This window comes from Erinaceus europaeus, chromosome 11, assembly GCF_950295315.1.
Source record: "Erinaceus europaeus chromosome 11, mEriEur2.1, whole genome shotgun sequence".
NCBI classification, from domain to species: Eukaryota; Metazoa; Chordata; class Mammalia; order Eulipotyphla; family Erinaceidae; genus Erinaceus; species Erinaceus europaeus.
This window is the reverse complement of record NC_080172.1, coordinates 81,459,320-81,481,537: the sequence shown is the minus strand read 5'-3', so window position 1 is coordinate 81,481,537 and position 22,218 is coordinate 81,459,320. Positions and strand designations below refer to the sequence as shown.

The 22,218-nt window shown below is 38.5% G+C and overlaps 1 protein-coding gene across 3 annotated transcripts in view; it reads right to left on the bottom strand.

Moving 5' to 3' along the window:
* The window catches only part of SNX7 (sorting nexin 7), a 117,613-nt gene that overhangs the window by 48,731 nt on the left and 46,664 nt on the right, over nucleotides 1–22,218 (bottom strand). For all 3 annotated transcript variants that reach the window (XM_060202128.1, XM_007526960.3, XM_060202129.1), the window contains 2 exons: nucleotides 20,139–20,338; nucleotides 13,646–13,732 (listed from right to left, as the gene is read on the bottom strand). In XM_060202128.1, coding sequence (XP_060058111.1) covers nucleotides 13,646–13,732; nucleotides 20,139–20,338 — 287 coding nt within the window. The remainder of the gene's footprint in view (nucleotides 1–13,645; nucleotides 13,733–20,138; nucleotides 20,339–22,218) is intronic.

The window sequence follows — 22,218 nt, the reverse complement described above, 5'->3', positions numbered from 1 at the left end:
AAAAGACTACTGGCTAAAGAAGTTATGGGATACTTCCATGGAATAGTACCCTATAATATAAAAGATGAAACTATGTCCTTTGGGACAAAATAGATGTGACTAGAGGTGATTATGTTTAACAAAATAAGTAGAGATGTGAATGACAATGACCAATATATATGGAATGACAATGACCAAGATATATGGAACCTAGAGATCTGATTTATATCAGCTTACCAAAAAAAAAGAGAGATAAATAAATAAATACCAGAAGCAATGGCGTATTGCACCAAAGTAAAAGACTCTGGGGTAGATAGGTGGGGAGAATACAGGTACAAGAAGGATGACAGAGGACCTAGTGGGGGTTGTATTGTTATATGGAAAACTGGGAAATGTTATGCATGTACAAACTATTGTATTTACTGTCAAATGTAAAGCATTAATACCCTAATAAATAAATTAAAAGCAAACATCAGAAGCAAGCAAACTGTAATACTTATGAGGACTATGGATATCTTTGTGTGCTAGGAGGATGGGGATGCAGCATTTTGGTGGTAGGTGTGATGTAGAAGTATACATTGTAATCTTATACTCTTGTAACAAACAATAACAAATACATTTTTTAAGTGAGGACACGTCTACTGAATACTAATAAAAGACAGTATACAAGAAAAAAGTCCCTCCTCCTTCTAGTGGATTGTGTTATCTTCTTTACTATCTTTTCAGTGTGTGTACATGTGCCTACATGTATGTTTGAGTACCTATCTGTTTGAGAGATACACATGTATATGCAAAATGAAAAAAAAGAGCATACACACAAAAAAGCTAATCATATAAGGAAATGAGGTGTATAGAAAGCAATAAACTTGCAGGAGGAAAGTTAGGCAAGAGATGTGAGCCACCAAATATCTGGGAAAAGGAAACGCCCCACACTGGGGGGGTAAGCTATTTCAATAAATTTTCTCAAAGTTTAGGGAAAAGGAAATCTTGTTCTGTGCAGCATTCTGTACACTACTGAAAACATCTGAAAATTAATAACCACTATTTTGAGGATGAGAGCAAACCATTAGTTCAAAAATAGTTAAGTCATACATAGCAAAGACCAGCTTGAATAAATCTAGTATCTTTTTATATCTACTGAATGTGGCTATATGCATATTCAGATTATAATCATCTTATGAAAATGTATTTTTGCTCACATAAATATACTGCTAAATAGCTATGGCATTATGTCTAGATCCAACTCAGATTCTGTGCACATATTGCTAAATGTCTAATGTATTCATATTCATTTATATTTAAGTGCTGCTTGAGTAGAAAACTATAAATCATCCATTCAAAATTAAAAATAAAAATAAAATGGATATGCAACATTATTTAGCACCACAGATGAACCTTATTTATCTTACAGTTAAGCACTGAAGTGAATAAGCATTTTAAAACAAGAGCTATGACTCTAAAAACTTACAACTAAATTCCACAAAAACCACAAATTCCTCCCAATATCTGAATTTCCTCATAATCTCAGTTATTGTTATGCTATAATCTCCACAGCCAGAAGTTCTCTGACATTGATGAAATAAAATATTTCATTGAATATCTTCCTGGATAGCATGCAATGCAAATCTGTTTCTCAAAAAAATTAACTATTAATATTTGCCTCAATTATTCCACATCAAATTGTTTGAGTAAATGATTCATGAATGGAAAAGTGGTTTTAAAAATTAGACGGGTGCCAGGTGTGGCACATCTAGTATATATAACCAACCAAATATGTGGTCCTGGGCTCAGCGCCATTGTCCCAACCGCGCGTGTGTGTGTGTGTGTGTGTGTGTGTGTGTGTTTCACAAATAGAGGAGTGCTGCAGATGTGTTTTCTCTCTCTCTCTCTCTTTCTATCTCAAATTCTCTGTCAAAAAGAAAAAATGAAAATGTTTTTTTAAGAAGTTGAATGTCCTAGTACAGACCTGTTTAGTTCATCTTAATGGCCCAATTAGGTATCACCAGTCATCTGTGACATTTTTGTATTCATTCATAGTGACCCCCAACTAAATGATGGCTTTAAATACTACCTATTAAATACTACCTATCTGGTAGTAACTATAAACATTTATCTTTAGTTAAATTTTTATATTTTCTTAAATTTTTTTTTTGGTAAAACAGACTCTTGTACATGCACAATTTTACTGACACAGGTGACAACTTTATTCAGATATCTAGAGAGAGAGAGAGAGAGAGAGAGAGAGAGAGAGAGAAAAGACACCATAGTGGTCTGGGAGGTGGCACAGTGGATAAGGCTTTAGACTCTCAAGTATGAGGTCCTGAGTTCAATTCCTGGCAGCACATGCACCAGAGTGATGTCTAGTTCTTTCTCTCTCTCCTATCATTTCTCATGAATAAATAAATGAAACCTTAAAAAAAAAAAGACACTATAGCATTTCTCCTGGCTCCATGACACTCCCATGTGCTGCCAGAGCCTGAAGCTGGACTTTACACATGATGCAGCATATATCCTACCCACTCTCTAGACCCAATATGATTTTTTAAAAAATATAATTGACTTTCACTTGAATATCTGATAGTTCTACTTTATGTGTTAAAATTCTAATCACTGCCATTAAACCTATTCTTTGCAAACTCTATTAATGCCAATTCTTAACCTTTCAATTGTTCAGTCAAAACCTCTGTATCATCTAGATTTCTTTCGTCTTCTCATAGTTCAGTCAGCCAAATACTGGGTTGTCAGAAAAGTTGTAATGCATTTTCTCATAGAAAAATATGTCATGGATTTTCTGACAGTGCAATAGCAAATTAATCTGTCTTCAGAATATACTCAGAGTCTGACTAGTTCATATTACATCCACCTAGGGCGAAGAGTTCTATCTCCTGGTGTTCTAAGGGCTAGCTTTCCATTCAGATCTGAACTGCATGTATACATCACACATAGAGCACCACTGTTTCCCATCCCACACATAGTAACCATTTCACAGTTCAAGTTGTGTTACTTCTTTTTCAACTTTCCTCTTTCTGTCTCACCAGGACTAAACCTTATGAGGCCCTGAATAATCTGTCTCCTGCTTAGTTCTCTAATCTCACTTCTCACAACTTTTTTGCTTGCTTAATGCATTTCCAGCAATACTAATCACCTTGCTTTTCCTAGACTGTGCTACTTTCATTTTGCACTTATGCCTCCAACCCCCTAAAATGCTTTTCTTCCTGATATGTCTATCATTCAAGTCCTCACCGCTTTCAGATTTTACTTAAACATCACCTTCTTGGTAAATGTTCCCCGATCTCTACTTCCAAGTTGCATTGCTCCTTAACACTCCTCTCTGCCACTGTTATTACTACAGATAACCCACATTATTTCATTAATTATTCATTTCTTGTTGTCTCTATTTATGAGATTGTAAACCTCAGGAGGACACACTTGTATTACCACTGTTTACACAGTACTTCGACTAGCATCTTTCTGATTGTAGGTTCTCAATAAAATCTGCTGAAAGGTTTTGCTGAATACCTCTACCTTAATGCCATATTCTCGTGACATAAAGCTGCACATTTCCAATTTTCTTCCTTTTTATAGCTCAGTTTATAGAGTCACGATCTGGCCTCGTCACAAGCTAGAAATGTCAAATGTTGTTAACAACTTGAAACAGAAGCCCTCATTCTTTAAATGTTATGGGTTCTATTTACATTGTATCCTTCTCAAATTTACTCCCCTATGCAACTCCTGCCATTTTAAGTTCAAAATCTCATTGAATCCACACTGCCCAGATGAAAGTCCATATTTAACATGATACATGATAAGGATCCTTCTCACATCTAGTGATGGCGCACCCTGACAATCACATCCTCCACCTCCCCTACACCCTGCTCTCTATTCCAACTTGGTTTGCTCAGTGTAATATGTAAAAGCGTCACTATTCTTTTAAATATCCATACATCAAATCATGCTCTCTCTACTCTTAAATGAAAAATTCCTTTGTCATTTTTACAGAACTCATCTCAAATATTCTATGAAATCATTAAAATAACAACTACTGTGCAGTTAATATGATCCAAAAATATTTCACATTATGCCAATTAATCATTAAGCAAGCCTACAAAATGGCATGAACAATTTCCCCATATAAAGCATTTAAAACAAGGCTAAAAGAAATATGTCTTAAGTTACAGTTAATAATCAGATGAATCAAAATTTGATTTTAGGTCTACCTAATTCCGAAGATGTAATTCTAAACAAATATTTGAAGTGACCTTCAAATTAGCATTCTGAATGTCTTTACTGGTTTGAGGCCATTTTGAAAACATCTATTTTACTGCTATAAAATAGAAGAACTACAAGCCACAAGTTCTCAGAACAGCCACTTTACAACTACCCAGGTAATAAATCAAGGAGTTCATTCTAAAAATGGTTTGTGTATCAAAAAACACATTAACTGTTGCAGAAATTATTGCACTATGGGAAATGAGTGTCAATTTATAGCATATGCATATACAAAGTTACAGGCATAGTAAAAAGACCACAGCCTTGTATTTGTAGGCCATGAAGTCAGCATAAAGGTCACCTACTCTATCCGGTATGACATCTGGAATGTTACACCAGTACTATATTTTAACATAGTAATTACAATCCCCCTTGTCTTTGTTCTTCTCAGTAGAGCTTCCTTTCACTGACTTCATTATTAGAAGAGGCTTTCCTGAATCTGCATATAGCATCCCACCCAAAGGTGAATTTGATGGCGCCTCTGAAGGTAGTCCCAGCAAGTCTCCAGAGAAATAGCCCTAGGTTTGTCTCCAAGGTGACCCTACTTGAGTTGCCATGGTAAAAATCCAGGCTAAATTGCTATATTCAGTTCTCAGCCAAGGTCGCCATGGTGACTGGAAAGGAGGGCTCCTTAGAAGGTTCTCATAAGGGCACGTTTCCATGGTGACCCTATCATGCATATTTCCAAACAACTTCCCTTTGGTTGTTCTGTGACCAATCATAGCAGGTTCATTTTGAGAGTAACCCAGGAAGCTTTCTCCCAAAGTTGCCATCATAATACATGGAATTTGGAAGTGAGATCTCTAAACAAATAAACTGTCTGAAAATGCAAATGGTACTCTGCACAAATCACTAAAATAGTCCTTATAAATTTTAAGAAGAATCTGTTTTTATGAGTAACATAATACTTGCAATGTCTACTAAATATGTCTGCTTCAAATCTTTATAAAGCATCTTACAAAATACAATGCAAATAATCAGTTTCAAATTTCTCCAATTTTACAACATAGCAGCAAATTAGATTTTTAAAATATAGTGGACAAGACACGCACACAACTGAAATCCTAAATACAGATGGTTCATTAGGTTATAATGAGTTATCAAGGAATGTTACAGTGATAAAGAATATATCTGCAAGTCAAATGAAAAAAATGGTTCATTTTTTTTTTCAGTTGAGCTGGGAAAACCTACTCATATTTGGGCTGAAACTCTATTTTCCCTGTGTTTTTATAGTTTATACAATCCTAACTTGTCTTTTCAAATTAAAATACAAATATAGGCCACTCTGAGCAGTTGCTTAAAATTTTCTGCTTTTTCTAGTTTGCAGTCAAGAGCAAAATTTCGTCTAATTGCTGATTGCAATATTAAAGGCTTTTTAATAAATAAAAATATATTTATTCTAGTGTTCTAGTGATTCAGTTATAATTTCTGTATGTGCCACAGCACTCCTATGTGGCACTGGGGTTCAAACTTGGGTTGTGATTATCAAGGCATACTTCTTCTCTGTTACGCCCCATACTAAAGTATTACAAGGAAGAGATGAAACTTGGGGGAGGGGGGAGGTTATTCCTTTATAGAGGATTTTACATTAACTAGAAAAACCTATTTATCTTGTATAAATACCCTATAAAACTAATGAAAACTGAATTCACTTACTGAGTACTTACCTCTGGAACAATGCAACATATTTTCTTTACTTTTTTTTTTTTTAATACTCTAAAAACTTTAAAAAATTATTCAGACTCATTCCAAGAGACTGCATTGAGCTGGAATGACAGAAAAGCTTGCTGACTCCCTTGGTACTCAATATATAATAGAGTCTTGGAAGAAATTTCAGCACCACTGAGTATTTAGAAACAACTATGCAGGGGAGGAGGAAGATGGCGGACTGAGAAGCTGCTAACAGCGAGTGCTCTGATCGCATCGTCGGCAACGGTAGGATTTTCTGCCTTTAGCAGGCCAGTCAATAAGGGGTGACACCAAAGGAGTGATTATATTTTAATTTGGGTTAAGAATTAGAGTATAGGTGACACGGACTAGCGGGGCTCCAGACTTCCCAGGCGGCGCCGGGCAAGGCGAGTGTGCTGGGCATTGTCCTCCGCCCGGGAAGGCGGCTCCTCCGCCGGTTGCAGAGCGCGGCGGCGGACAGAGGACCCGGAGAGAGCACTATAGCTCGGGGGCTTACTCTTGGGAGTCTCCAGGGTCCACCGCGACCCTGAGGGCGGATCCAAAGACTTCTTGAGTATAGCTCTCATTGGATCAAAGGACTTGGAGCTAGTTTTCATTTTCGAGAAATCCTTTAAAAAAGTCTGGAGGGGGGGGTTTCCTGGAAGATGGCGGACGGAGAAGCTGCTAGCCTCTGAGCTCCGAACACACTCCCCTGGAGACAATAGGATTTTCTGCCTTTAGCAGGCCAGCCAATAAGGTGTCCTTAGACACCAAGGAGGTGACTATAACTTAATTTGGGTTAAGAATTAGAGTAGGGAAAAAAATTCTTTTTTCTTCCTTTTAATTTTCAAGCATACATCCTTCCCGCCGCCCCTCCCCCCCATAAGCAGTCCCTGGGACCAGCTCCTAGCAGGATACCCCATACCACCAAACAGGGTGTTTTGGTTTTTTTTTTGAAATCACTGATACACATTTGGGAAGTTCCTTGCACTGCTCTTTAATTACAACTCTTCTTCTTATCTTCTCCCTTTTCTCTCTCTTATCACTCTCTCTCTTTTTTTTTTAATCCTGTCATACACTTCTTTCTTCTTTGCCTTTCTGAATTTGTGAATTACTTTGGGGAAGAAATCTGACTCAGAGTGGACTCTCTATGTGTGTATCTCTGCTCTAGTTCCCTTTCCCCTCTTGTTACCCCTAGAATATACACTGGATAGTAGATTTGCATAACAGTCTATTCTTGCTATCCTCTCTTTCTTTTCTCTTACTTCACTGGGATTTGGTTACTATTTTTTCACGGACTGGAGAAATTGTTTGGCTAACTGGTAACGATTAAACTACTTCAATACTTACTTCAGTTGCTACTGTAATTCCGGAGGTTGGTGAGTGCAATTGTCATAAAGGTATTTAGTACAGTGTTACTTGTACTCAAGACACAACAACTGAGGAACAACAGAGCATAAAAAAAGAGAGAGAAACACATAAATAAAAAAAATGGGTAGATTAAAAACAAATAAAACTGCTACCCGAATGAATGAAGACAAGAGCCCAGAAGAAACTACAAATCAGTCAGAAGTAACCATAGATAGGAAAAGTATGCAAGCAATAATAAACTTATTAATCACAGAAATGAAAACAACATTGGAGGAAAGGAATGGCAGTATTAGGGAAACAACAGTTGAGACCCCCAAGGAAAATACTGATTATCTTGAGGCAATTAGAGAACTGAAAGCTGAAATAGCTGTAATGAAGAAAGAAGCTGAGGCAAGGGAAAGCAGACTAACAGAAGCAGAAAACAGAATTAGTCAGACAGAGGATGAGTTAGAGAAAACTAAGAAAGAGGTGAAAGAGCTTAAGAAGGGATTGAGAGACACTGAAAACAACAGAGACATATGGGATGATCTCAAAAGAAGTAATATTCATATAATTGGCCTGCCAGAGGAAGAAAGAGAGGAAGGGGAAGCAAATATTCTAGAGGAAATAATACAAGAAAACTTCCCAGACCTGAATAACAGAAAGGATATCAAGGTTCAAGAGGCCCAGAGAGTACCAAACAGAATCAACCCAGACCTGAAGACACCAAGACACATCATAGTCACAATGAGAAGAAGTAAGGATAAAGAAAGGATCCTAAAGGCTGCAAGAGAGAAACAAAAAGTCACATACAGGGGAAAACCCATAAGATTATCTGCAGATTTCTCCACTCAAATTCTAAAAGCCAGAAGGGAGTGGCAAGATATCTATCGAGCCTTGAATGAAAAAGGGTTTCAACCAAGGATAATATATCCTGATAGACTTTCATTCAAGCTAGATGGAGGGATCAAAACCTTCTTAGACAAACAACAGTTAAAGGAGGCAACCATCACCAAGCCGTCCCTGAAAGAGGTACTAAAAGACCTCTTATAAACAAGAACATCACTATAATACTTGCAATATATTAGAGTAAACAAATTGTTTTTTAGAACAATGGCACTACAATACATTAAATCCATAATATCAATAAATGTCAATGGCTTGAACTCACCCATCAAAAGGCACAGGGTGGTGGGATGGATCAGAAAACATAACCCAACCATATGCTGCTTGCAAGAATCCCATCTGTCACAACAAGATAAACACAGACTTAAAGTGAAAGGATGGAAAACTATCATACAGGCTAACGGTCCACAAAAAAGGGCAGGAACAGCCATTCTCATCTCAGACACGATAGATTTTAAATTAAATAAAGAAATAAAAGATAGGCAAGGACATTACATAATGATTAGAGGATCAATCAGCCAAGAAGACTTAACAATTATTAACATCTATGCACCCAATGAGGGACCATCTAAATACATTAAGCATCTACTGAAAGAGTTTCAAAAATACATCAATAGTAATACAATAATAGTGGGAGACTTCAATACCCCACTCTCACACTTAGACATATCAACAAAGCAGAGAACCAATAAAGATACAAGAGAATTGAATGAAGAGATTGACAGACTAGACCTCTTGGACATTTTCAGACTCCTCCACCCCAAAAAACAGGAATACACCTTCTTTTCAAATCCACGTAACACATACTCAAGGATAGACCACATGTTAGGCCACAAAGACAGCATCAATAAATTCAAGAGCATTGAAATCATCCCAAGTATCTTCTCAGACCACAGTGGAGTAAAACTAACATTTAACAACAAACAGAAAATTATTAAAAGACATAGGATTTGGAAACTAAACAACATGCTCCTTAAGAACCACTGGGTCAGAGACTAACTCAAACAGGAAATTCAAATGTTCCTGGAAACTAATGAAAATGAAGACACAACCTATCAGAATATTTGGGACACAGCTAAAGCAGTACTGAGAGTGAAACTTATAGCCATACAATCACATATTAAACACTAAGAAGAAGCCCAAATGAACGACCTTACTGCACACCTCAAGGATTTAGAGGAAGAGGAAGAAAGGAACCCTAAAGTAACCAGAAGGACAGAAATCACTAAAGTTACAGCAGAAATAAACAACATCGAAAATAAAAGAACCATACAAAAGATCAATGAAGCCAAATGTTGGTTCTTCGAAAGATTAAACAAAATTGACAAACCCCTAGCCAGACTCACCAAACAAAAAAGAGACAAGACTCAAATTAATAGAATTGTAAACGATGCAGGAGATATCACAACTGGCACCACAGAAATCCAGAGAATCCTGCGAAACTTCTATAAAGAACTATATGCCACCAAGCTAGAGAATCTGGAAGAAATGGAACAATTCCTAGAAACCTATGCACTTCCAAAACTGAACCAAGAAGAACTACAAAATCTAAATGCACCAATCACAGACAAAGAAATTGAAACCATTATTAAGAATCTCCCCAACAACAAAAGTCCTGGACCAGATGGCTTCACAAACGAATTCTACAAAACTTTCAGGAAACAGTTAATACCCATACTTCTTAAGCTATTCCATAAGATTGAAGAAACAGGAATACTCCCTTCCACCTTTTATGAAGCCAACATCACCCTGATACCAAAAGCTGATAGGGACAGAACGAAAAAGGAAAACTACAGACCAATATCTCTGATGAACATAGATGCCAAAATATTAAACAAGATCTTGGCCAACCGGATACAGCAACACATCAAAAAGATTGTTCATCATGACCAAGTGGGATTCATCCCAGGAATGCAAGGCTGGTTCAACATCCGTAAGTCAATCAATGTCATTCACCACATCAATAAAAGCAAAGCCAAAAACCACATGATTATCTCAATAGATGCAGAGAAAGCCTTTGACAAAATCCAACACCCATTCATGCTCAAAACTCTACAAAAAATGGGAATAGATGGGAAATTCCTCAAGACAGTGGAGTCTATATATAGCAAACCTACAGCCAACATCATACTCAATGGACAAAAGCTGAAAGCATTCCCCCTCAGATCGGGGACTAGACAGGGCTGTCCACTGTCACCGTTACTCTTCAACATAGTATTGGAAGTTCTTGCCATAGCAATCAGGCAAGAGAAAGAAATCAAAGGCATACAGATTGGAAGGGAAGAAGTCAAGCTCTCACTATTTGCAGATGATATGATAGTATACATAGAAAGACCTAAAGAATCCAGTAGAAAATTACTGGAAGTTAATAGGCAATATAGCAAGGTATCAGGCTACAAAATCAATGTACAAAAATCAGTGGCATTTCTTTATGCAAACACTAAATCTGAAGAAGAAGACATCCAGAAATCACTCCCATTTACTGTTTCAGCAAAATCAATCAAATACCTAGGAATAAAGTTGACCAAAGAAGTGAAAGACTTGTATACTGAAAACTATGAGTCGCTACTCAAGGAGATAGAAACTGATACCATGAAATGCAAAGATATCCCATGCTCATGGATTGGAAGAATAAATATCATCAAAATGAATATTCTCCCCAGAGCCATATACAAATTTAATGCAATACCCATCAAAGTTCCACCAAGCTTCTTTAAGAGAATAGAACAAATACTACAATTATTTATCTGGAACCTGAAAACACCTAGAATTGCCAAAACCATCTTAAGGAAAAGAAACAGAAATGGAGGCATCACACTCCCAGACCTTAAACAATATTATAAAGCCATCATCATCAAAACAGCATAGTACTGGAACAAAAATAGGCACACAGACCAGTGGAACAGAATTGAAAGCCCAGAAGTAAATCCCAACACCTATGGGCATCTAATCTTTGATAAGGGGGCCCAAAGGATTAAATGGAAAAAGGAGGCTCTCTTCAATAAATAGTGCTGGGAAAACTGGGTTGAAACATGCAGAAGAATGAAATTGAACCACTTTATCTCACCAGAAACAAAAATCAACTCCAAATGGATCAAAGACCTAGATGTCAGACCAGAAACAAACAAATACTTAGAGGAAAACATTGGTAAAACACTTTCCCACATACACCTCAAGGACATCTTTGATGAATCAAACCCAATTGCAAGGAAGACTAAAGCAGAAACAAACCAATGGGACTACATCAAATTGAAAAGCTTCTGCACATCCAAAGAAACTATTAAACAAACAGAGAGACCCCTCACAGAATGGGAGAAGATCTTCACATGCCATACATCAGACAAGAAACTAATGACCAAAATATATAAAGAGCTCAGCAAACTTAGCATCAAAAAAGCAAATGACCCCATCCAAAAATGGGCAGAGGAAATGAACAAAACATTCACCACAGAGGAGATCCAAAAGGCTAACAAACATATGAAAAACTGCTCTAGGTCACTGATGGTCAGAGAAATGCAAATTAAGACAACACTAAGATACCACCTCACTCCTGTAAGAATGGCATACATCAAAAAGGACAGCAGCAACAAATGCTGGAGAGGATGTGGGGACAGAGGAACCCTTTTACATTGCTGGTGGGAATGTAAATTTGTACAGCCTCTGTGGAGAGCAGTCTGGAAAACTCTCAGAAGGCTAGACATGGACCTTCTATATGACCCAGTAATTCCTCTCCTGGGGTTATACCCCAAGGACTCCATAACACCCAACCAAAAAGAGGTGTGTACTCCTATGTTCATAGCAGCACAATTCATAATAGCTAAAACCTGGAAGCAACCCAGGTGCCCAACAACAGATGAGTGGCTGAGAAAGCTGTGGTATATATACACAATGGAATACTATGCAGCTATCAAGAACAATGAACCCACCTTCTCTGACCCATCTTGGACAGAGCTAGAAGGAATTATGTTAAGTGAACTAAGTCAGAAAGATAAAGATGAGTATGGGATGATCCCACTCATCAACAGAAGTTGATTAAGAAGATCTGAAAGGGAAACTAAAAGCAGGACCTGATCAAATTGTAAGTAGGGCACCAAAGTAAAAACCCAGTGGTGAGGGGTAGACATGTAGCTTCCTGGGCCAGTGGGGGGTGGAAGTGGGCGGGAGGGATGGGTCACAGTCCTTTGGTGGTGGGAATGGTGTTTATGTACACTCCTAGCAAAATGTAGACATATAAATCAGTAGTTAATTAATATGAGAGGGGGAAATCAATTGTATGTCTCAAAGTTTCTCAAAAGACAAACTGAATCTTTTTAATATATAGGCTATGTATTTGATATGCGGACTCTCTCAAAAGCCTAGACCAAGTAGATTAGAAGCATCCAATAGCACAGCTATATACAAGATACTGGGTACTGTACAGCAAACCATAACAAAGGGACTTTTCAAAGTTAACCCAATTAACAAATAATGTGATGAGAATATTAACTATCGATTGTCTTTTTGAACCCTAAGACAGCAGGAACCTCACATCTTCACTATAGAGCCCCTACTTCCCCCAGTCCTGGCACCCTTGGATAGGGCCCACTTTCCCGTATGCATCTCCCAATCCAAACCAAATAATATTGCATCCGCCGATCACAACCTAACCAAAGCAACGATTGCCACCTCAACATGCTTCACCTCAGACTGTATCCAGAGACTTCACGTGTGGAATGACAACCCTTCAACTTCATTACTCGGGTGAGACCTTTCCTTTTATAGTACACTCTAATTTCATCTCAGGTAGTTCACTTTCTAACAAAGTCCCATAATCTAGCTATACACCAGTTTCTGTGAGAGAGAGCTTAAGTGCATACGTATCCATAAACTACTGCAAAATATATACCTGAAAGCAGAAGTACACTAGAGTTTGCAGTGAGTACCTCCCTAACACTTCCTCTCCACTATTCCAAGCTTGGGATCCATGATTGCTCAACAAATTGTTTGGCTTCATATGTTAACTCTCTTTTCAATCACCAGATTCCAGATGCCACCAGGATGCTGGCTAGGCTTCCCTGGATTGAAGACCCCACCAATGTGTCCTGGAGTTCAGCTTCCCCAGAGACACACCTTACTAGGGAAAGAGAGAGGCAGACTGGGAGTATGGACCGACCAGTCAACGCCCATGTTCAGCGGGGAAGCAATTATAGAAGCCAGACCTTCTACCTTCTGCAACCCTCAACAACCCTGGGTCCATGCTCCCAGAGGGCTAGAGAATAGGAAAGATACCATGGGAGGGGGTGGGTTATGGGGAATGGGTGGTGGGAATTGTGTGGAGTTGTACCCCTCCTACCTTATGTTTTTGTTCACTAATCCTTTCTTAAATAAAAAATTTAAAATAAAAAGAAACAACTATGCAACTGAACTATATATATTTAGTAAAATGTTAGACAAGAAAGTTCATATGGATATATTAAGAAACATAAAAACTTACCAGATCAGGATCTGCCTTTTTATAGCTCAAAGCTTCAACTTTGGAATCCAATTCTGCTTGTATTTGGTCTCTTCTTTTCATAACACCCTTTATATTCAAACACAAGATGAAATTGATTGTGCTTGGTCTTATAACCTTTTGCATAACAAGAATATTCATTTCAGAAAATATCTCCCCTTAAGCCACCAGTGATTTAGTAATCTAATGCCTTAAGTATATTTAACCTCTATCAGTTTACATGAAAATAAGAATTTTAAAAATAGTTTGCTATAAATCCTTTCTTCATTTTCCCAGTGCACACCTTACTAGTGTCAGCATCTTGCATACAACTTTTGACAGAATATTTTTTCATAAAAAAAATTCTCTCAGGGGGCTGCGTGGTGGTGCAACTGGTTGAGCATATATGCTACAATGCTCAAGAACCCAAGTTCAAGCCCCCGGTCCCCAATTGCAAGGAGAAAGCTTTGCGTGTGATGAAGCAGGGCTGCAGTTTTTTCTCTGTCTCTCTTCCTATCACTCCCTTGCTTCCCAATTTCTGGCCATCTCTATCCAATAAATAAATAAAGATTAGAAAAAAATTCTCTCAGGGGGCCGGGCTGGGTTAAGTGCACATGGCGCAAAGGGCACAGACTGGCCTAAGGATCCCGGTTCAAGCCCCTGGTTCCCCACCTGCAGAGTGAAGCAGATATCTATCTTTCTCTCCCCCATCTTCCCCTCCTCTCTCCATTTCTCTCTGTCCTATCCAATAACAACGACAACAATAATGGCAACAACAATAAAATAACAACGATAAACAACAAGGGCAACAAAGGGCCTCTAGAGGAAGCAGTGGATTCATAGTGCCCCAGTGATAACACTGGAGGCAAAAAAAAAAAATTCTCTCAAGGTCTGGGGATATAGCATAAAGGTTATGCAAAGATACTCTCATGCCTGAGGCTTCAAAGACCCAGGTTCAATTCCCCTGCACCACCATAAGCCAGAACTGAGCAGTGCTCTGGTAAAAATAAATAAATAAATAAATTTCTTTCAAAGGAGAAAAATAAGAAAACAAAGAGAAAGTAAGGGAAACACCTGACGTGCATGCTGTGATGTAAACAGGTTGCACCTGGAAGGTCACAGGACCACTCACCGGGAAACACCTAGTCAGCACCAGTCCTCTTATCTAACTCAAAAGTGGTATTTAATCAAATAGTCAATTGTAATGGGAAGTAGGAAAACTGAAGTGTGTGTTTACATCTTAAACATTTTATTTTGGCTTAAAATATATAAATACTAATCAACAAGCCAAGCTTCTGATGAGAAATCAAGGCCTCTTCTCTGGGATGATGGGAATGCCATCTTGTTTTCTAAGCAAGCATGATTTCACATTACAGTATAGTTAAATGTAGAACACCTCATGAAACAAGCTGAGTACAGAATCCATCTCAAGTCTTTAGGTTTGCCAGTCTTTTACAATGCCTCTCCTTTGATGACTCCATTTTCTCTGAAGACTCCCTGCTGAAGAGAAATTGGCTCTTCTCCTTTGTACTTATTTCCCATTGATTTTCACTGTGTTGTAAAATTACAATAATGAACAAAATTTCAATGTTTAAATAGAAAAAAATGGGGGGGAGAAGCAGTGGTGCACCTGGTTAAGTACACACTATATTACCAAAGAACCTGGGTTTAAGCCCCCTTTCCCCAAGTACATGGGGGACACTTCACAAATGGCAAAGCAGGTCTGTCTTTAGTCCCTCTTTTTATCTCCCCGTCTTCTTTCAATCTCTCTCATTCTGCCCTATCTAATAAAAATTAGGAAAAAAGAAAGAAAGAAAGAAAGAAAGAAAGAAAGAAAGAAAGAAAGAAAGAAAGAAAGAAAGGAAATATGGTCACCAGGAGCATTGGATTCATAGTGCTGGCACCAAGCCCCAGCAATAACCCTGGAAGCAAAAAATTAATTAATTAATTAAAGCTAACTCTCTATGAGCAAACAGAGTGGAATTAAGGGCATATGGGGGGGTAAGGTCTTAGTGAGGTGCAGGTCTTTGGCTGTTTGTAGAGGAAGGAGGAAGTTTAGATACAAATAATTTCCATGGAGGCCAGGTAAGACCCTATTTGGGTGAGAACTGAGAGGGACTAAAGTTAAAAGCACTGTGAAGTCCAGTAAGTCTAGTTTTATTCCTGGTGGGGGGAGGGGACTATTAAAACATTCAAAAAATTTAGCATTTCTCCTATTTTCAAAGAAAACATTATTCACAGATCCTTTGATATATCCACCAGTTTAATTGTCACGAACCCCATCTTTCTCTAGCCAGATGATGCCTCCTGCAATTTGGCTCTATTTTCAAGAGGTCCCCATAAATATTTAAGATTATGCTTCATATAGACAGACAGTATAAAGAGGTTGATTAAAGAAACAACAACAAAGACTTAGGTAGGGAGGCAGCATAATAGTTATGCAAAAGACTTTCATGCCTGAAACACTGAGGTCCCAAGTTCAATCGCCTGCATCACCATAATGGACAGTACTGTAGGTTTTTGTTTTTTTTAAAGGGGGAGGGGAGTAAATATTATATAAGACTAATCATTTTACCAAGGCATAAATTTCTTATTTATTTTAGCTCAGATTGAAGGAAGCATTCCAATATAAGACACAACCATAACTGCAATATAAATCCTACTGATTATACCCTAGGAGTCTATAAAAATAATGCAATCATATAAGGACCTACAAAATGATTCTTTCTGATTGCTACTATAATTCTTTACATCTTTAATAATTGCACATCATATAAACTGCATAATTTTCATCCTGACACAATAAAAAGCAAAGCACATTTTTTTTAAAGAAAAGAATATACTTTTTTTTTCCTATGACACTAATCAGATCTCTTTGTAGACACACAGGGGGAAATCAAAAACAAAGTAAAACAATGGGGTACAGCCAAAGAAACTGATGGAGATGTGAAGGGGATGCCTCAGCAGGTAAGTATCAAGTGACCTTTGGAGAACCACAAGGGTTTTTGCAAGGAATTAATAGTTGGATACAGAATATCCACAAAATACGTAATGGGTCTGTAAATATCAAAGAATCAGATCTTACACTAAATGGTAGCTTTTCTTACCAGAGGCAAAATTATTTTAAAATCCACAGAGATCATTAATACATGTAAACAGAAACCAGGCATAACTCAAACTACAACTGACAGAATAAATGGGTTATATCTGAATTTGTAAGTTGACTCTTTTCCCACTAAAATACCAAAGACAGGAACAAATCCTTTCACACAAGGTTGTGATAACAGAGATTGGTACTGGTAAAAAACTTAATCTTAGCAGAAAGTATTTCTATAATGCCTGTGATCTAGGAGTATAACAAGAACATAGGAAGTTAAAGGCAAAACTTTGATATAAGGAGAACAAAAGCCTTTTCATATAGTGGGGAAAAAAGTTTTTTATTTGAAGGATTTTTGTTTTGACATACCCAAAAAAGCCAGAACAAATATCAAGTTCCTATTTAAGTTCTTTCTAAATAGTAATGTTCTTTCTACATAATATATTGCTAAATCAACTGTACCTAGAAACTGGAAAGTATCTTTTTCATGAAAAGAAAATTCTACTGTACTAAAAAGAATTTAAAGAAAAATTGTGCTTGGAATACTTCATTATAGTCCCTATGTAAATCTTGACTAAGAATATTTTACCCCTGTGTATAATCTTGTAAATTAATATTGCTGTGGAATATTCCTATCTCTGATAAATGTATTATCTTGCCATAAACTGACTCACACAGTGAAAAAATATCTAAATGCAAAGCATCCTGGTAGGACAGGAAGATGGTGGTGGAAAAAAAAAAAGTAGAAAATGCCTCTTAGGGGAGGGGACCAGATGTGGCTGACCATCTCATTGCCTCCCTGGATGCAGCACACCAAGCCCGCTGGCAACAACTCATGGAAAGTCTGAACTTCACCCACTCAAGTAGGAAGGCCTGGAAGCTTCTTCACAGACTGGGTGCCAGTAGCCAACCCCCTCCCATCTCCCATCTTCCCATATCTCCAAACTCAGTGGCCAGTCACCTAACTCAAGTTGGACGTTCTAAGATCGACCCAGTCTGGAAAAGAGAAATTTCCCATGAGTGGTCATCCCACTTCCGGTTATCTTGTCCATCTCCAAAACTCTCTCCCTTTACACTGTCTGAACTGGAGCTTTGAAGAGGGTTAAACCGGGAACAGCTGCTGGCTCTGATAACATCACCCCAGAACTCATTCTTAACTTGGGCCCCGCGGCAAAGAAGTGGCTCCCTTCATTCCTGTCCCACATCTTGGAATCTGAGTCTATGCCCAAAGTTTGGCGTTGTGCGAAGATTATAGCAGTTTTGGAACCAAAGAAAGACCCAACACTGGCCGCCAGCTATAGACCAATTTCTCTCCTCTCCGTGTGTTACAAACTCCTTGAGAGGCTGCTTCGGTCACGTATTTCTCATCTTACAGAGAAATTCCTACCACCCGCCCAAGCTGGTTTCCGCCCAGGAAGATCTACCTGCGAACAAGCCCTGGCCCTCTCAACTTACATTGAAAATGGATTCCAGAAGAATTTAAAGATGGGTGCTGTCTTTGTTGATCTCACAGCAGCCTATGACACAGTCTGGCACCGTGGTCTCCTAGTCAAGATCTCAAGATGCCTGCCTCCATGGGTGGCCAACACTATATCGTTTCTTCTCCAAAACAGAAGATTCCGGGTGCATCTGGGTGACAAGTCTAGCAGATGCAGACTTGTCTCAAGTGGCCTCCCCCAGGGCTCTGTTCTGGCTCCTCCGCTATTTAATATTTACATCAATGACCTCCCAGAAACTTCTTCAAGGAAGTTCATCTACGCCGATGACATCTGCTATGCAACTCAGGCATCAAAGTTCGACATCCTCGAGGAAACACTCACGAAAGACATGTCTCTGATATCTGATTACTGTAAAAAATGGCGACTAATCCCTAGCACTGCAAAAATGGTATCATCTGTTTTCAATCTACACCATGCCTCGGCCTCGCGTGAGCTTAATGTGCAGCTTGGCGGTACGAGAATCCGGCATGAAGCCCAGCCAGTCTATCTTGGCGTTACTCTCGATCGCACCCTGTCATTTCACAAACATCTCATAAAAACTGCAGCAAAGGTGGGTGCGAGGAATAACATCATTGCAAGACTGGCCAGCTCCTCATGGGGCGCGAGCGCTTTCACACTACAATCATCATCTCTGGCATTATGCTATTCCACTGCAGAATACTGTGCCCCAGTATGGTTCCATAGCCCCCATGTCCACTTGGTCGATTCCAAATTATATTCCTCCATGAGGATAATTTCTGGAACCATCCGTTCCACCCCGGTTCCATGGCTACCAGTTCTTAGCAACATCGCCCCGCCAGATATTCGTCGGGATGCGGCATCATCTAAGTTCATTTCCCACATCTATGCTCTACCGGACCTGCCAATATACGCGGATATCTTCGCCCACCCTGTCCAACGCTTGACGTCTCGTCACCCAATCTGGTCCCCTACGCCTACACTGAACTTCTCTGTTCCAGTCTCTTGGAAACAGAGTTGGCAGTCAGCTGAGGTAAAGAACAAACACCTCAACACAGACCCCTGCAAGCGTCAACCCGGCTTTGACCTAGCACGTTATGATTGGGCCCTCCTCAATCGCTATCGAACAGGCCATGGCCAGTGCACCGCTATGTTCCATTGCTGGGGAGCCAGAGACGACCCGAACTGCCCCTGCGGCTACAGACAGACTATGACCCACATAGTCAACGACTGCCACCTCTCCAGATTCAAAGGAGGTCTCGAAACTTTACATCAGGCTCAACCTGACGCTGTTGACTGGCTATGGAAGAAGGGCAAATGCTAGAAGAAGAAGGGGAGGGGAGATAGAAGAATGGTTATGTAAAGCGACTCTCAAGCCTGAGGCTCTAAACTCCTCCACCAGCATGAGCCAGAGAACTTCCTGAGTCCAGTTGTGTTCTTACTGCCAGTGCTTTAGGAAGCTTTTCTTTTCTCTGGCAGTTTAAGTACTTCTTCCTAACCTGTGCTGTTCTGAAAACTCATGATGCTGAATTTGTGTCTTTCTTCACTATGCTGCCCTATCAAATAATAAATAAATATTCAAAAAGGAAAAAGTAAAAAAGGTAATAGATGATCCTAGTCATACCTGGTAGAGCATGCATGTCATTATGTACAAGGACTTGGGTTCAAGCCCCTTGGTCCCCACGTGTAGGGGAAAGCTTCAGGAATGGTTGAAGCAGTACTACAGGTGGGTCTTTTTCTCTTTCTCTGTCTGTTTTTCATACCTCTCTCAACTTCTCTCTGCCCCATCAATTAAAAGAAAGGCAAAAATAAAAGGGAAAAAATGGCCCAGGGTAGCAGTGGGTTCATAGTACAGGCCCTCAGCTCCAGAAATAACCCTGGCTTTTGCAATAAATAAAGTCAGATCAGAGACCAAAGTAAAAGTATAATTAGATGTTCTTACCATTAATATCTCACTATAAAGCACATACTCATGTACAACAGGAAGCAGGGTCTCTGAGAGTCCAGCCATCTGCTTTTCAGTGGCCTTACAGCATTTGTCAATGCAGCTAGCAACACCTTTTAGAGTATCAACCAAATCTTCTTCTGATGCTGACCAAAGAATGTGAACTGGACCATATTCTTTCATTTCATCATAATAGTCTGAAAAAAGAAAAATCTCTTCAATTATAGTAGTTTCTGAATTCTTATAGTAAAAAAAAAAAAGCACCTTATTTTCTCATTTACATATATTCATTGACATGAAATAAGAAAACAGATATATCATCCTTCCTAAGTTGTTCGGTCATCCCAGTCTGCTCATGTCAGTCCTGGAATGACTACTCTCAAGGTATAATAAATAACAGCATCCTTTTCATTCTCAAAAGTGTTCTGGCATAGTGACAATTTATATGATTACCATACCAAGATCTCCTGTATACCAAACAACTATACAAGGTTGTCTTGTAGACAATATGACCTACACAAAACTCATCTTTTTCCTTCCCTTCTCCAGATTGTGTATCCTACTTAATGTTAATTGCTATGCAGCAACCTAAGCAAAATATCTGGGGGTCATCTTAGTTTCAAACCTGCATAAAGTTAATCAACTGCCAATACCAAAATTTTTCTATCCATCTGCCTACCTACCCATCCATCCATTTTCCCATTTATCTATCTACCTGCTTATCTAGTTTCACATCTACAATTATCAGCATCTTCACTCTGCATTACTTCAGGGGAACTTTAACTATTCTCCTCCTTTGCATTTTTTCACTATTATGTAAACACTGAAAGTTCTCAGTCAAATTAGGTTATTATTTTTAATGTCTATTTATTTACTCTTAGATAGAGACATACATAAATTGAAATGGGAGGAGGGAGAAATACAGGGAGAAAGACAGAAAGATACCTACTGCACTGCTTTACCACTCAAGAAGCTTTCCCCCTGCAGGTGGGGACCAGGGGCTTGAACCTGTATCCTTGTACACTTTAACGTGTACACTTAACCAGGTGCACCACCACCTGGCCCCTAGAACATTCTTTATGAACAGTCCCTACCTTGCCCTCCAGATTCACTTGACGACAGTTTTACTTTATTAAAGACATTTTAATTCAAGCCAAAACTATTGCCCATTCCCGGTTTTTCCTAACTCAAATACTGCACATATCTTTTCTGGATTGTCCTCTACCATTTCTATCATGAAACAATGTACTTCTCATGGTTTTAATTTTAAAATAAATTTTAAAATAGGCAGTTCTAATTCTGTTTCTATGGATTCTCAGATGTTTGCTTATCATAATTTTATATACTTCTATTAAGACATCATCATACTCCATTATAATTGCTTACATCACCCATATACTTCTACATATTTTTTGAAGCAGGAGGAAGTCTTAAATTTTTACGTCTCCAAAACTGATTTATAATGTGTTCAAAGTTTTGTCAAATAAATGAAAGGATGAAGAAAGAAACATCTCAACACTCAATAAATCAAGTATCTAGATATTTTCCTCTTAAAATCTGAATTTTTTTATGTTTTTTGCTTTCACATTATCAACTTTCAACAACAATGTTATACTAGAATATAAATAAGCAGCTAGTGTTCTGTTTTTACTGAGTACATTTTTTTCTTTATGGAGGGGATTATCGGTTTACAGTCGATAATAAAATATAGTCATTTGTACATTTGTAACATTTCTCAGTTTTCCACATAACAATTCAACAGCACCTCTAGGTCCTCTTCTTTTTTTTTTTAAACAAGTATTCTGTTTTATTTTAATTTTATTTTTAATTTTTATTTTATTCCCTTTTGTTGCCCTTGTTTTATTGTTGTAGTTATTATTGTTGTTGTTATTGATGTCATTGTTGTTGGATAGGACAGAAAGAAATGGAGAGAGGAGAGGAAGACAGAGAGGGGGAGAGAAAGATAGGCACCTGCAGACCTGCTTCACCGCTTGTGAAGCCACTCCCGGGCAGGTGGGGAGCCTGGGCTCAAACCGGAATCCTTGCACAGGTCCTTGCTTCACGCCACCTGCCCTTA